Below are 17514 nucleotides of genomic sequence, written 5' to 3' on the forward strand. Positions count from 1 at the left end.
GCAGGATTTTATATTTTTTATTTAAATATACATATTGACATGGAAAATTAGGAACCCTTTTCACAAAAAAATTATTTAAAGGGTTCCTATCACCTCGTTTTGACATAATTAGCTATCAGACACTAGCGATCCGCTAGTGTCTGCTCTACCAAACAATGCTATTATAATACCTTTGTGTGCAGCAGTTTGCCTAAACAATATGCTAATGAGCTATGGGGGCGTCTTTTCAGCACCTAGAGGCTCGGTCACTCACACAAAATGCCGCCCAGCGCGTCCCTCCAGCCCGACCATCTCCTCTGGAATGCGATCCTCCCTCTGAGCCAGCGGACGAATTCCGAGTGACCGAGCCTCTAGGTGCTGAAAAGACGCCCCCCATAGCACCTAGAGGCTCATTAGCATATCAATAAAAGTTCGTTTTTTAGGCAAACGGCTGCACACAAAGGTATTATAATAGCATTGCTTGGTAAAGCAGACACTAGCAGATCGCTAGTGTCTGATAGCTAATTATGTCAAAACGAGGTGATAGGAACCCTTTAAAAGATATGTTAAACATAAAAATGTAATTTAAACAATAGGTCACTTTCTGATGACACATTTCCTTTAAAGGAACCCTATTTTCACCCACGCAGCCCTCTTATATCAGCATTGGACCATTTCAGGATTAGATGCTCTCCTCTGCCCTGAATCGCACAGGACAAAGGCTTTTTCTGGAGATCCGGTGGCATACTCGGCTCTCCATGGGTAAGTGTAGGGCAATAGAGAGCAGGAGGGTGATATGGGTGAAAACGGGGATATGTCCGTGTTCTGCTCTGAACTGGGACAACCCCTTTAAATAATGTATCATTTTTGGATGATACATTCTTTTCAGGAGGGAAGATTGAACTGAAAGCTAAACATGGCAAAATTGCAAATAGAAGTTAGAAAATCCCTCCAGTGACAAGTTGACTCACGGGTAGTCACACTTGTAAGTGCGGCAAACTGTGTAAGAAGAAGAATTTGCTAAATACACACAATGGCCGCCTGCCATAGTTTGGACATTTGCAGTGGCTCAGTGCTCGTCCCAAATTTTCAGTGCACACAAAGAAAGTTCTAGTAAATGTGTGTGACATTAGTCAGGTGCCAAACGTCATTACCTTCCTGTTCTCATTTGTAATTGGGATTTTATCTCCATTTTCTTTTAAGTCATGCATCAGTGGATTTCCAAAGAGATCAGTATGAGATATCTGAAATGTCAACATCATGTCATCTTCAACGTTGCCTTCGTACTCCAATAGATCTTTTAAACTTTGGTAGAGGACCTGCAAAACACGTCTTATTATTACATATAATTTATCAGCTTAAAAAAAATAAAATGCAGAAACGTACGCAGATTAGTACATTCTCCATAGAGAAAGGCAGAGAACTGCATATTTCATAAAAGGGTTTATCCGATTTCTGATCAAAATAGTTTATTGATTTTAAATAAAGGTATTAACAAAAATATAAATTTTGTATACATCAACAAATATCTTGTCAGTCCATACATTAGAGTCTTTCCAGCATAATGAGGCTGTCGCCATAATAACATGAAAGCGTCATAGTACAGAATAGAAAGACAGGTACATGTTATTATAAGGATACAGGACATTATATAATTATTATTAGATTATTGTAAAACTTAACATTTAACCCACCCCTCCCTCCCCCCTTTACTTGATCCAACAGAGAGACCGGTGCAGCACCTTTATTTCTCTATTAATTACGTCTCAGGGAGGCCATTTCAATGAGAGCTGAGATTAAAGTGATCTAGCAACATCCCCCACTCAACAGCCTGTGCTATGATAACTGACCCAATAGGGAAAACTGCCCTCGTATGCAATCTCTTGATAGGAGCCGCAGAAACCCAACTCCCATTCTCCACCTAGCCCCTCCATATCGACAGGAATTTGTAGGGACATTTTCTTTTGACATAGACTCCTCTTTTGAGGCGTAAAACTGTATTCAGCCTATTTATATACTCCTGTTTGGCGGATTACTTCTTATCCAGTATTTAGCAAGTAAAACCCTTGCCTGGAACAGCATTCTATGGATGCACAGTGACAGTTTATTGTCCTATTTCTGAAGATTCTAGAATACCGAATACACAGACCCTTGGATCATTAGGCAATCGTATCTGGGTCATAACGGTTATGATTTCACGTATATCTTCCCAGAATTTCTTCAGTTTTTGGCAGTTCCAAACCATATGAAGCAATGTTGCTTCTGTTACTCCACAGCGAGGGCATGAGGAGTCTGGTCGAGCGCCAATTTTGAATATAAATTTTGGTGTTCTATACACTCTGTGTATTAGATATAGCTGGGACAGCCTTTGGGATTCATTCAATGTAAGACTAGTTGTTAAAGCCAAAGCGTCAGTCCATTGTTCTTGAGATATTGTTCCTACGTCCTCTTCCAATTTTCCTTTTACCAAGAGGGAGTTGAGGATGCATTGGCGTCAAGTATAAAGTTATAGAGTCGTGATATCACACCTTTTGTGGACCTGCCCTACAGTAGCTGTTTCACTACAGGAGGGGGGTGGCAACCACCATCCCCTTCGGAAATGGTGTATGACAAGCATGCCTCAATTAGAGAAATTGAAATAATGCAGTCTTGGACAAGCCAAATACTTCCTGAAGCAGAGTAAAAGATTTAAACAGTCCTCGATATTGAATTTCACCCAGAAACAATGGTTTATCCGATTTCAGAAACAATCCCTCCTCCCCAATGTGTTGGGTCCCTCACAGGTAATATACTTGCGCCGCTCCTGGCCCCCGCACACTGATCCGGTGTCAGGGGGCGAGCAGCCATTGGCCAGATATTTTCATCGGTGTGCAGGGAGAAGCAGCAGCGGTGGTGTGGGGACCAGGAGCGGCGCAAGTATATTATCTCTGAGGGGCCCGATAGAATATTCGCGATCAACTACTCAGGAGGAAGAGGGCGTAATTAAGTCTGGAGAAAGACGACTGGTTGGGGTGCGCGTTCCTGAGAAGAGCCAAATGAATTCTGGGTAGTTAGGGAGGGAGGCCTTAGTCTCAGGGTAAGGGCATCGGTGGCCATCTTGAGAAGATAGTCAGAAAGAAGTCTTGTGAGGAGCGGTTGCCATGGACAGAATTTTATTAAACAAGTGGTATGTGAACACAATAATTAGGGTACTTTCGCACTAGCGTTTTTCTTTTCCGGCATAGAGTTCCGTCATAGGGGCTCTATACCGGAAAAGAACTGATCAGTTTTATCCCCATGCATTCTGAATGGAGAGTAATCCGTTCAGTTTGCATCAGGATGTCTTCAGTTCAGTCGTTTTGACTGATCAGGCACAAGAGAAAACCGTAGCATGTTACGGTTTTCTCTCCGGCGAAAAAAGCTGAAGACATGCCTGAACGCCGGATCCGGCATTTTTTCCCATAGGAATGTATTAGCGCCGGATCCGGCATTCAGAATACCGGATCCGTCGTTCCGGCATGCGCAGATCGGTAAAAATGAGAAAAATGTACAAGACGGATCCGTCGGTCCGCATGACAAGCGGAGAGACGGATCCGTCCTTGCAATGCATTTGTGAGACGGATCCGCATCCGGATCCGTCTCACAAATGCTTTCAGTCAGCAGCAGATCGGCGGATCCGGCGGCCAGTTCCGACGACGGAACTGCCCGCCGGATCACACTGCCGCAAGTGTGAAAGTAGCCTTAGTGATTATGGATTACCACCACAGCAGCAACATATGAAAATTACATTTTGAGTGAAAATATGACAGTTATCCATTAAATGTTCAAAATTCCTCTAAAAAGAGCCAACAGCAAGAACAAAAATAAGAAATGTATGCAAAATACATTAAAGGCACTAGTATATTGATTACCTTTCCTCGGGAAAGGTCATCAATATCAGATCGGCAGGTTTCTGACTCCCAGCGACCTCAGGATCAGCCGTTTAAGAGGCTGCAGCACTTGTGCGAGGACTCCAGCCTCCTCACTGTCCACTGCAGGCCATCTAACTAGTAGAAGCGGTGCAGTGTCACTACAACTGCTCGTCCCATCCAAGCAAATGTGAAGAGCAGTTGTATTTGCACTGATCCGCCGCTACAAGTTAGATGGTGTGCAGTTAAACAGTGAAGAGGCTGGAGCACACACAAGAGCGCTACGGCCTCTTCAAATAGCTGATCAACGGGGTTGTCGGGAGTCAGACCCCTGCCGATCTGATATTGATGACCTCTCCTCAGGATAGGTTGTTATCAATATATACTAGTGCTGAACAACCCGTTTAAAATGACAAAGAATACACAGCTCATTTCACTTTTTATGTATTTAACATCAAATCTACTCAAAAACCACGGAAGCATTTCCTTCCCTACATCAACTGCACTGCTACAGGCATCTTATGGTCCATAGAACATACAACCTCAGAAAGCAGTAAGACATTTATAACGAGACTTACAGGGTGAGAATCGGCCAAATCACGAAACGTTCCTTTTTTCCCCATCAGCTTTCTATAAACAACCATTGGAAAATGCACATCTAGAATGCAATTATTGTAAATTGCAAGGCCCAGAACAATTCCAATGAGCGTAAACTGTCCTTCAGTTTCATATGAAGATGGATTGAACCAGAAGAATCTTGTGGACTCATCGTAGGTAAACATGCCTGCAAATTAGAGAGAATCAGAGAGATGTTAACACAATGCAGTATAGCAAATTAGTGGAATCATACATGGAAAAAAAAACAAAAAAACACTGTCCGACACTGAACCTGGGTAAAAAGTCTCCATATTAGAGCAAAAACTCCACATGAAGGGAAATTGATGATTACACACCAGGAGAGAGGATCCTCTGCCCAGGACAGGAAACCCACAGATATTTAAGAAGGAGGGGCCTCTCCATTGCTCAGTGGTCTTCAGAGACGAAAGAGAGCATCCCCGATATCTAGACTTCTGATTCATCCGAATCCATAGAGTTTATGTTTCAAAGGTATTTATTAAAGTTTTACACAGCAAAAAGGTTCAGAGTACAGTGTGTACATAGTAAAGGACAAATTGTCCAGTCAAGTAAACAATTCGGACAAATAAATAAAAAAAAAAAAAACAGTGTCAGGGGTAATAATCAAGCAATGACGAGTCGGCTAGGCATCTTCTCGGGTGACGCACATTAGTGAGGTGACCCACAAACCCATCCAACCCCCAGTTGAGTGTAATACATACTGAGTCCTATCAGAGCTCGGAGTATAGAGAAAGGTTGGCGGAATGGGGGGAGGACGACCAAGGCTCCCAGACCTTCTCAAACAGGGCAAATGTATCCATACGAATAGCTGTCAGCCGTTCGTACTGGTAAATCCTGTTGATCCTATCTAGCACTGCCTGATAGTTTAGTGACAGGGAACGCCACTGGGAGGCAATATAGATCCTGGCAGCTAACAAAATATATTGGGTCAATTTAAATTTGGCGTTTGTCAACTTTGATGGCATATCGCCTAAAAGAAAGACTGAGGGTATAGGGGGGAGGGTGTGCCCCAGCAGGGATGAAAGTAGATCGCTAATGCGACTCCACAGCCTGGAGACTTTAGGACATGTCCACCAAGTATGTAACATCATACCCTCCTCTCCACACCCCCGGAAGCAAATAGAAGGGACCTCAGGGTATATGTGGTGTAATTTGACCGGTACTAGATATGTCCGATGGAGGGTCTTGATTGAGGTCTCTGCCAGGGTGACTTGCCACGACCCCCTGGAGAGCGTCTGGGAGTGTTGATACCATCTAGACACAATAAATCAGCCTCCCATTCCAACAAGTAGCATTGTCTTGGCGTCCTCTGGGGGCACATTGAGAATAGTATAAATCCGGGACAGTAGACCCCTGTTTATATAGAGAGAAAGACATTAGCCTTTCAAAAGGAGTATAATCAATCTTTTGGAATCCTTCTTTTAAGGAGTGAAGAAATGACAAGACTCTCCGGACGTTAAACTGCTCCCTGACAGGCAGGGAAAATTTCTCTGTGAAGTCTGGCAGGGACAGCAATGTACCCTGTACTAGGAATGCCCGGAGAGAGCATAACTTTTTTAACCCACCATGAAAAGGCCCCAAATTGGAGACCAGGGGGGAAAGCTGGATTACCAAGAAGATATTCTAAGGGGGACGGCTTAGACTGAAGAGAGCGCTTAAATCTAATAGATCTCCATAGGAGGATAAGAGTAGTCGGAGAGCAGGGATTTGGTGCGGAACGAAGAGGGTAACGAGGAGGTGGTCCAGATAAGCACTCTCGAAGAGTACGGTGCTATCAATGATTGCTCAAGGGTAACCCTTAGAGGTTGCGCTTGCGCAGAAAGGTGTGTTAGAAATAGTAGGGCCAATCTAGCTGCTTTGTAGTATTGAGATATGTCCGGCACTAAAAGGCCTTCATGAGCCTTGTGGCGGCACATAATAAGCCTAGAAATGCGAGATCGTTTATGGGCCCAAATACATTTTAAGATGTCTGCCTGAAGAGCCATTAGGTCAGATGCTGGGACCGGGATCGGGAGAGTACGGAACAAGTAGAGGAGCCGCGGAAGAGCCACCACTCTCACTATGTGGATTCTTCCCACCCAAGATACCGGGAGGGATTCCCAAGATTGCAGGTCCTTCCGTATCTGATTAAACATGGGAGGATAGTTAGTTTTGTAGAGAGAGTCGAGTGACTTAGTCAACGAAATCCCCAAGTATAGTAGGTAATGTGGCTTATGGAATCCATAGAGTTTAATTCAAACTTTTTTTTTATTTGCGCACCATGTGCACCATAACCAAGACCCATTGTCAACACTAACAACAAAGGGAGGGAATATAATGGTGCTGTCATGGACTCATCATTTTTCCCTTCGTCCTATAACAGCACCAGGAGAGATCCCAGAGATAGAAAGTTATAGTGGGATAACAGCCTGCAAGACCTTAAGACCAAAAGAAAGGTCAGAGACAGAAGAGAGGTCTAGTCTATAGTGCCTATAGAAGGTTAGAGCAGAAGACAAGGTAGCCGCTTTGCAATATCGTGGATAGATGCAACCGTTCTCTCTGCCCACAAAGTAGATACCGCTCCACGTCCCCTGACCAATCACTAAGACAAAGGGCTCTACGAGCAAAATTAGCTAGGGATGAACGAGCAGACAATCTAACAGCATTGGCAGAAGCATCCGCCAGAAAGTCAGCTGCCTTGGCAATAACAGGGATGGCTTCTAATAACTGGTCTCTAGGAGTCTTATCCCTAATCTGGTCCTCTAACTGCTTAACCCATAAAATAAGGGCCCTAGAAGTACATGAGGCCGCGATATATGGTTTAAGGGAAGCCCCCGCTGATTCCCATGGTTGCCTTAGGAAACCACCTGCTCTCCTGTCTATGGCATCTTTATGCTACCCTAGAACATCAAAAGGCAAAAGACTATCTGCGCGAAATCGTCGCAATTGGCACATCACTTTTCGGTGCGCGGTCCCAGAGTATTGAATCCGTGTTGTGAAAGGGGTATTTGAGCTTAACAGATGAGGGAATAAAGCTGCGCTTGTCCGGATTCTTCCACTCGTTCATTATCATAGCTGCCACGTTTTTGTGAATGAAAAAAATATATTTTTTTCTCCCTTCCAACCCCTCAAACATTACGTCCTGTACTGATCTCACCTCCTTGGGGTCCTCAATATTCATTGTACACGTAGCTCTAACGGCTTTCAGAAGTTGATCAACATCCTGAATGGGGAAGAACGGTCTGACACCCCTATACTCCTCAGAGGACGAGTCGGATAAAACTTCCCCACTTTCTACCGTTAAGGTATTTTCATCTGAACTAGAGACATCCGAAAACTTCTGCACGGAAAAGGATCTGTCTTTCCTTCTATTGCCTTCTTTTTTTAGATTTAAGGGGATTTAAGGGCATTACCCACTTCTCCAATTAGTTTTTCATACATTTGAACACTAAGGGGGACTTTGGCTTTACATATTCCACATTCCTTATGCTTTGTCTTAGTCGACACCTCCCTGGGTTTATCCTAAAAGACAATATGCCATCATAAACCCACATGTCAAGTAAAAAAAAAAAAAAAGGGGGGGGGGGGGGGGGAGAGGAGGAGAACCCTTTACCGTCTGGTGCCAACTCTCAGGGGGTGCCAGAGCCCATAAGCAATGAGCGCTTCCATCAATACAGACAGAAGCGCTCATTGCTGGAGCCCAGGGAGCTGTGGTCCGGTCACTCACTGCTCAGCTCCCTGCTCTCTTCCTTTCCTTCAGGCTGGCAGCGCGCTGAATGGTGAAGCAGGAAGACTTTGAAGAGGGTACAATGGGCATTATTACTATTAAGGGAAATTATTACTGTGAAGGAGGCACAATGGGGATTACTACTATAAAGAGGACACAACGGGGATTATTACTGTGAAGAGGGCACAATGGGGATTATTACAATGAAGGTGGCACAGATAGGACATTACTACTGTGAAAGGGGCACAGAGAGGCCATAACTACTGTGAAGGGGGCACAATGTAGAGATAAGTACTGTTAGGGGGGCACACATATGTACAAAATTACTGTGAAGGTTGTACAATGAGGGCAATACTACTGTGAGGGGGTACGATTTTTTTCAAAGTATTTGGGGGTGGGGGATCTGCCCCGGAAGCCAAACAACCTAGGCATGCCACTGAACAGCCATACAATAATTTTCATCTAAAGAAGTTTTCTGGGACTTATTGATGACCTGCCCTCAGATGTCTGAAGGGGCAGTTCTGCAAACTCTTCATGGTGTACCAAGCACAATGTCCTACATTGTGTAGTGCAGCTCAATCTCATTCACTTGAATGGGACCGAGCTGCACAAAAGGTCATGTAAACCCTGGAAAACCTGTTTAAATAAAATGATGAAAATTTTTTGGAAAATTGCTAGTCTCATTAGGGAGAATCAGAACTTGCAGATTTCAGGCAGTCCCTCTTGGGATATATGCAAAAAGCCCTTCTCCAAAGAGAAGAAACTAGTCACAAAATTTATGGATATCTTATTATTATTGTTAAAGCGCTATTCATTCAACAGCGCTGTACATATAAGGGTTATACATACATAATACAGACAACTGCACTGAGCATGAACAAGATGCGTTACAAACTGGTACAGAAGGAGAGAGCGCCCTGCCCGTGAGGGTTTACAATCTACATAGTATGGGAGAAGGACACAGTAGGTGAGGGTGAAGCTGGTCATGGAGGCAGCAGGGTCACTGGTTGTAGGCTTGTCTGAAGAGTTTTTTTTAAATTATTATTATTATTATTTTTTTTAAGGACTTCACAGTAGGCGAGAGTCTGATATGTTGGGGTAGTGAGTTCCAGAGTATAGGGGATGCACGAGATAAATCTTGGAGGCGATTGTGGGAAGAGGTGATAAGAGGAGAGAAGGAGGTCTTGTGAGGATCGGAGAGTGCGTGTGGGGACGTATCAGGAAAGTAGCTCAGAGATGTAGGGAGGGGACAGGTTGTGGACTGGGCAATAGTGAGCCAGTGAAGGGATTGGCAGAGGAGTAACGGGATGAGAGGTGGATTAGTCGGGCAGCAGAGTTGAGGATAGATTGGAGGGGTGCAAGAGTGCTACCTTTGTTGCAATTTTTTTTAAATCACTTGAATTAGTCTTTAATACAATATTTCAAAAGATTTAGGCCTCATGCACACGACCGTTCGGGTCCGCATCTGAGCCGCAGTTTTTGCGGCTCGAGTGCGGACCCATTCACTTCAATGGGGCCACAAAAGATACGGACAGCACTCCATGTGCTGTCCGCATCCGTTGCTCTGTTCCGTGGGGCCGCAAAAAAACAAAAACAAAAAAACACAAACACATGTCCTATTCTTGTCAGTTTTGCAAACAAGAATAGGCATTTCAACAATAGGCTTCCGCTTCTTGCGGATCCGCGGTTTGCAGACCTAAAAAAACGAGATTTTTGTATAACTTACCAGTAAAATCTCTTTCTCGCTCTTTCCTTGGGGGACACAGAAGACCTTGGGTATAGCTCATCTCCCTAGGAGGCGTGACACTAAGTGAAAACTGTTAAGCCCCTCCTCCACAGCTATACCCTCAGCCTGGAGAGAGAGACTGCCAGTTGCGTGTCCAAGTAGTGAAAAAAAGGCAAAGTCCAAAAGTGGAACCAACAAGCCAACTACCCAAAGGGTAAAACAACTCGGAAACCGTGCCAAGAAAAACAAAGAATGGGTGGGTGCTGTGTCCCCCAAGGAAAGAGCGAGAAAGAGATTTTACTGGTAAGTTATACAAAAATCTCGTTTTCTCGCCCAGTTTCCTTGGGGGACACAGAAGACCTTGGGACGTTCAATAGCAGTCCAAGAGGGGAGGGACCACAGCACCAAGGCGAAGCACCCGAAGGCATCAAAAAACCGCCGCCTGCCGACCAGGCGGCCCAAGGCAGCATACGCCGAAGCCCGAGTATGCACCCTGCAGAACTCGGTAAGGTGTGCAAGGAAGACCAGTGACCGCCTTGCACAAATGCATGGCCGAAGCCTAATGTCTCCGGCCCAGGAGGAACCGACAGCTCTGGTGAAATGAATGGCGACACCAAAAGCAGAACCCTGCCCTTGGTGCGGCAACCACAGCAAAAGCCACTCCGAGAAAGCGGAGGAAAGCCACCCTGGAGGCCATCCACCCTCTGCGCGGACCTCCTGGAAACACAAGAGACCAAACGTCGACAAGAGTCGGAGATCCCCAAGGAAAAACTGCAAGGCCCAAACAACGTCCAAAACGGTGAAGTGTCCGTTCCCGGGGGTGAGAAGGGGAGGACGACTGCCTTGATGAAAGGAAAGACGAACACCACCTTCAGAAGGAAGGAAGAGACAGAATGGAGAACAGCCCTGTCCTGGGGAAAGACAGAAGGCTCGGAACAAGAAGGGCCGCCACTCAGGCACCCGTCATAGACACGATGACTACAGAAACACAACCGTACAGGACAGAAGGAGTAGAGAGAACTGCTGTAACGGTTCCAAGGGAAAGATTGGAGCGCCAAGAGCCCAGTATGTAGTTCCCAGGGCGGTACCGGAGGGCAGTACAAAAGGAAACCAAGAGCCGCTCCACGGAAGAAGGTCCTGACAGGCCCAGAGGGGCGGGGAACGCTGAAAGAGGAAGGACAGCGCAGACACTGATACTTCAAGCAACAGAGTCCCAGTCCCAGGTCCAGGCCGGACTGGAGAAAGACAGAACCATGGAGAGAGAAAGGCAGAGTGGGGGAACGCCCAGCTTCCCACAGAACCCCAAGGAAAGCCCTAATTCCTACCACAGATCCTGGACGAAAACACGGCCAGGAGTGACACTAGCGAGCCCACAATAGTCGCCTGGGCAAGCGGGCGAAAACCCAATGAACAGGCGCAGACCAGTAACCCGGGCAGAACGGTCGTAGAACTGGTCCCGTCGGCCCCGAACAAAGGTGTTCCGTATCCACCGGAGTGGGGGAGCAGAAGGACAGACAGACAGGGACCAAAGGGTCCGTCCAGCAACCGCCAGATGCCAGTACAAGACAGGCTAAAGCCCAAGCCGATGTAGCCACCACAGGAAGACGGACTACAGTCCCGGTGTGGGGGATCTAAAGACAATCTTGACTAAATGGTAGTCCTCCCAAGTTACCGAGAAGGTAAGTCCATAGCAGAAACGTTGCCTAGAATGGAAAAAACGCAATCTGCACCCAGCGGGAGGACAGAACGCGGTAGACCCGGTAAATAGGCACACAGCAAGTACAGCCAGTTTGAACAAGGGGGACAGTACGAGGCCAAAAGGAACACCAGAACCATCAACATGAACAACCATGCTCTCCCCAGAGGGGAGGGCAGTGAAGGAACAGCCTCTGAAGCGTGGCCGGAACAGAAGCCACATTCGGAGTGATCCGTACCGAGTGGGAGCCAAACAGAGACGGCGAGAAAAGGCAGTCGAGAAAGAGGCCGGCATAACACCCTCCAAACGAAAGGAGGAGTGGGTAACAGAGAAGCCATAGGACAGCTCAAAGGCAGAACCCCGCTACACTGAGACGCCCGGTTCACCGCCTCGCAGAAGGCGAATACCCTGAAGAACCCAAGGTGGAGGTCCTCCGGACCTGGGTAAGCGAGCACCCAAGAGAAGTTGGATGACCTTCCCAAGAAGAGTGGCCGAACCTGGTAGCAGAGCAGACTGAACGCCGAGGGCGCCAACCGGAAAGAATCATACCACACCGCACTCGCAGAGGAGGAAATAGTAGTAGGTGAGGGGACTGTAGACCCGCCAGAGCCAACATAGAATGCGACGGGCGCTGCAGACAGCACTCTCGACCATGTAACCACCAGCGCAGGGAAACAATGCCACGGGAGGACGAATGGGTACGTATCTAGGAACCACGAACACTCCCCGGGCGGAAGGGCCAACGAAATGAATGAGCACCGCCCAGCTCGGTGCAGTAGCGAGCAGGTAGAGCCCGTTTACTTATATATATAAAAGGTATTCATTTGTTGTTCATTGGACAACACCTGAGGCTCACACAGGTGGACAGAATGATCTCTGTAGAGAATAATGCAAGTCTTGCTGCAACCACCGACTCCCAAGATAATAAATATGTCGCAGGAGGAAAGGAGGCATACGTACGAGTAGCCCCGTAAGCAGTGAGGCCAACCCACCTACGGAACGAGGAGGCATACGCGGCCCGAACAACGCACGAGAGCGTCCGCTCACTGCAAAAATATCACTCAGCGAAGAGGGCCAGCCACAGAGCGCCACAGAATCTACGGAAGTGCAAAGTGCAAACTGAAAAAGAGTTATGCACAAGACTAGTATTTTATGCGATGGAACGCAAACTGACCGCCCCGAAAGGGGGGAAATGTACCTGGCAAACTGTAGTCTGTAAGAGTGCAAAGGCCCGCCCCAAAAAGGGGGGTGATGCCCAAGGTCGTACCTACGTCAGAGAAGTAGGGCGTACCATACTTCGCCCAGAAGGGGGCCATGCACATAGCCACACAGTATCCAGCAGGAAGTCCACCTAGTGAAAGGGGGACATGCACAGGGCTATCCTAGCATTAAGTGAGTGTGCAACAATCCACCCAACACCGAAATTTCGTGAGAGTGTAACAACTCCGCTAATAAAGGGAAACATGTGCAAGTCCAACACAGCACATACAAGAACAGCCTTGAACCTCGTGAGCGTGCAAATTTCCGCCCAGGAATGAGGGGTGGTCACGCACAAGGCCAGCACCGTATACAAAGGGAGCGTAAACGTTCCACCCATGTTAGAGGGCCATGCTCAAGGCCAGCAACGTATCCGGTGAGAGTGTAGTATGCCGCCCAGAAAAAAGTGGGGGGGGGGGGGGGGTCATGCACATGGCCAGCATCGCATCCAGGGAGAGTGCGAGCAGTCGGTGAGAATGTGTGTATGTCACCTGAAGGAGGCATGCCCATGGCCGGCAGCGAAACCAGTGAGAGTGCGTACACCGCCCACGGAAGAGTGGTCATGCATACGGCCGGCAGCGGATCCAGTGAGAGTGCAAGCACCCCGCCACGTATGGGGTTCATGCACATGGCCAACAACGTACCGGTTAGAGAACAACCACCGACCGAGGGAGTGTATGTATGCCGCCACAGGGAAGGAGGCATGCCCAAGGCCGGCAACGAATCCAATGAGAGCGCATCGTACCGCCTATGGAAAAGCGGTCATGCACATGGCTGGCAGTGAATCCAGTGAGAGTGCCGAATGCCGTCCACGGAAGGGAGCCATGCCTATGGGCGTCAGCGACGCACAAGTGTAGCGTTCCGCCTATGGAAGGGGGTCACGCACATGGTCAGCAGCGAATCCAGTGAGAGTGCAGCGTTCCACCTATGGAAGGGGGTCGTGCACATGGCCAGCACCGTATCCGGTGAGTGCAGTATTCCGCTTAAGAATGATGGGGGTCATGCACATCATCGGCAACGAAACCAGTGAGAGGCAGCGTCCCACTTGTGGAAGGGGGCCGTGCACATGGCCAGCACCGTATCCGGAGAAACTGCCGTAGTCTGCCAATGAAGAGGGGTTCATGCACAAGGCCAACCCGCAGCCAGGGAGAGTGCAGTATCCCGCCGAGGAGGGGGGTCCTGCACATGGCAGGCGTCATAACTGGAGAGGGTGACGAATCCTGCCTACAGAAAGGGCCGCATGCACTTGACCAGCGCCGTATCGCGGAAGAGGGCAAGAAAAACGCCTAGAAGGGGAAAATGACCCTGGCAGCGCCGCAGCCGGGGAGCGCGACATGCCGCCTATGGAAGGGGGGCATGTATACAGGCAGCACTACTGAGATCAGGCTGCAGCGTCCTGCGCAGCCCACAAGGTATATATAATAGATAAATAAATAATATATATATATATATATTTTTTTTTTTTTTTTTTTTTTATTATTATAACAGCCTCACTGAGGCAGAAAGGTGAGCCACCTATAGGGGCACAGAATCCCTGAGAAGCAGGGAAAAAAAGGGGGGGGCAGCCACACAGGCCCATCCGAAGCCGGCCTGTACCCAAAGGGTTAACAGGGATCCGGCCTGGGGGGCGGCGCTGCGATCCCCTGGGGGCGGGGGAACCTCCAGGCGCGAAGAATTCGCGCCTGGAGAAGTTCCAGCCCCCTCCAACAGAGGCCGGAATTTTGCGGCCTAGCAGGCCGTGAAGCCGGGGCCTAAATTTGTAGCGGCGCCCGGCTGACCGGGGCCGCACAGTATTCAAATACCGGCCGGGCCTACGGAGCGGCGCCTGCACATACCGGCCGCGGATGCCCACCCCGCGGGCCGGAAGAGCCGGGGACCCTGATTTCGCTGCGCCCGGCCGACCGGAATGTTCCGACGGTCGGCCGGGGGCTTGAAGCATAGCGCTCATTTGCAGGCCGCGGGTGCCCACCCCGCTGCCCGGAAGCGAGGACCCTGCGCCCGGCAGCCATTTCACTGCACCATATGGCCGGCAGCCACAACCACCTTGCCCTTGGACCGGTGCCCATGAGGGTAGAGGAGGGTCAGGGGCAGCAAGGCGCGGGCCCCCTGGCCCTGAAGCAGTGGCCGGTAAGAGAGGGAGACCTGAGACCGGGTGCCAGTGAGGGTGGGAAGCCTGCATAACCCCTCCGTCAGGGGCAGCTAGGTGCGGACCTCTGCAGCTCCCTAGGCATCCTTCTTGCAGAGAGAAGGTGCTAATGTCCTATGGAGACCAGGAGAGAGGGAGCAGAATGTCGCCCTGCGGCAGCCCAGGGGCCAGCCTAGTCTAGCAGGGACAGAAGGGTCCAGAGGCCCAGTATGGGGGTCAGGCACGCAGGAGACCGGGGTGGGGTGAGGGGTGAGGGGGGGGACGTAGGGCTGGAGAAGCCAATCTCTCACCATAGCCGTCTTCACCCTCGGTCTGTTCCAGCAGGGTCGCCCCTTCAGCTACTGGCACCGTAGTGGCAGGACGCTGGAAGAGGGACTTGGCGTGCGGGCGACCCTTACGCTGGCGGGATGCAGGGGAGCTAGGCTGCCCTGGTCCACCTTGTCTTCTGTGGGGGAGGCAGCAGTGCGGATGCCGGCACTGGCGCAGCTCAACCCCGGGAGAAACAGAGAGGTCTAGTGCGTCTCTGTTGTCCCTGATGATCTGAAGAAAAAGAAAAGAAAAAAAGTAAAAAGCAAAACTAAAACTAAACAGGAGAAAACAGCCCTGCAGTAGCAGGGAGTGTCTTGCCTCCTTGGACACTAAGCAAAAACTGGCAGTCTCTCTCTCCAGGCTGAGGGTATAGCTGTGGAGGAGGGGCTTAACAGTTTTCACTTAGTGTCACGCCTCCTAGGGAGATGAGCTATACCCAAGGTCTTCTGTGTCCCCCAAGGAAACTGGGCGAGAAAACTGAACGGTCGTGTTATATCCTTTTTGCGGGACTGCGGAGCATATATACGGATAGCCACGGTGTACTGTCTGCATTTTTTGCGGCCTCATTAAAATCAATGGGTCCACAGCCAAGCCGAAAAAAATACAGATTAGATGCAGACCAAAAATTCGGTTCCGAGAAAGGGGCCTTATCTGTGCTTTCCTAAACGCTCCTAGACAGCTCAATTTTCATCAATTTGCTTAAATGAGTGTTTATGGGCTGTCAGGCGTTGACACAAGGGCTAAAGAGCCAGCCGTCAGAGAGTGGATTCACTGAGAAGAGGCATTAAAAAATGAAAGCTGTAAAAAACTGTTGAAAAAATGTGATTTATTCCAAAATGAGTAAAAATACAATGCCCCAAAAGAAGCCCTTAAGCCTTACGTGTTCTTTACATTTCCTCCTTGCATTGCTCCTTCTTTTTCTATGGAAAGCTAGTTTTCAACTAAGGTAATAGCCACCACTACTCAACAGCTAAAGTTATGTTACGTCATCTCTAAATGGATGAGGTCCAAAGCAGACCCGGCCATTGATGGGTGATGTGCTGAGTCATGTGTCCTCCTAGCAACCTTCACAGACAGATTTGGGCCAATATGATGTTTTAAAAGGGGGTTATCCGACTATTTCAAGAGAATGGGTCTGAGCTGCGCCCAGGCCACATGACTGATGGTCATGGCATCTCTTACCTAGGGTAAGCAGTGAGAAAGCCGCGGCATAAATAGCACATTTAGACCATTTAAAATTTAGCTGACATCTTATACAAAACATAAGACCACAGCCACCTAAACAGTGCCAGTTTTTGCAGGTATAGATGCGAACAGTAGACACCTTATTACAGTCATTCCTCCAACACCTAAAGCTGGGGACACTGTTACACTCAGCGGAAATGTAGTTTAGGGGCAACTTGGTACAAAGCACCGCACTCATAAGGGCTTCCCCCTCTGCAGCGGTCTCAGATTGGATGCTAATGCTACGTAGTCTTAGAGTGGCACAGTATGAAGTGCTGCAGGGTCAGGGTGGCACAAAATGAGGCTAAATAGGCTTAGGGTGGCACAAAATGAGGCTAAATAGGCTTAGGGTGGCACAGCTCTGCAGGGTCAGGTTGGCACAGTATGAGGCTATGTAGCAGGCATGGCCAACCTGAGGGTCTCCAGCTGTTGTAAAACTACAACACCCACAATGCCCTGCTGTAGGCTGATAGCTGTAGGTAGCCTGGGCATGCTGGGAGTTGTAGTTTTGCAACAGCTGGAGAGCCTCAGGTTGGCCATCCCTGCTATGTAGGCTTAGGGTGGCACAGATCTCTGCAGGATCTGGGTGGTAGGCTTAGGGTAGGTGTGATTGTGTACTGTTATACTATTATAGTGTACATAGTGATACAGTATACGGTATATAGTGTGATAGTGTCCTGGACTATAGTCACATTGTTTAATAGTGTATTGTATATAGTGGGACAGTGATGCTTTTCCTTGGCCACTACTGTCTGTGTGTGAACCCGACTCTGCCCCTCATGCAGCCTCCTGTTTCATGGTGCTTGCAGCATCCTCTCTTCTCCCCATGCTATCTCCAGGATTTGCATTGGCAATGAGAGTAGGGGTATCTGTAAGTCAGTCATGCTGTGACATCGGTGTATCAGCCAGGAGGTTTGTGCTGGGCCCCGCACCGGGTACACAGGCACA

General features: G+C 48.6%; 1 protein-coding gene across 6 annotated transcripts in view; it reads right to left on the minus strand.

Moving 5' to 3' along the window:
* UBE3A (ubiquitin protein ligase E3A) overlaps positions 1-17514 on the minus strand; it is an 81284-nt gene that overhangs the window by 23420 nt on the left and 40350 nt on the right. For all 6 annotated transcript variants that reach the window (XM_044283828.1, XM_044283832.1, XM_044283827.1 and 3 more), the window contains exons 6-7: positions 4445-4650; positions 1134-1298 (exon numbers count right to left, since the gene is read on the minus strand). In XM_044283828.1, the coding sequence (XP_044139763.1) occupies positions 1134-1298; positions 4445-4650 (371 nt within the window). The remainder of the gene's footprint in view (positions 1-1133; positions 1299-4444; positions 4651-17514) is intronic.

The sequence above is a fragment of the Bufo gargarizans genome, chromosome 3 (genome assembly GCF_014858855.1).
Source record: "Bufo gargarizans isolate SCDJY-AF-19 chromosome 3, ASM1485885v1, whole genome shotgun sequence".
Classification (NCBI taxonomy): Eukaryota; Metazoa; Chordata; class Amphibia; order Anura; family Bufonidae; genus Bufo; species Bufo gargarizans.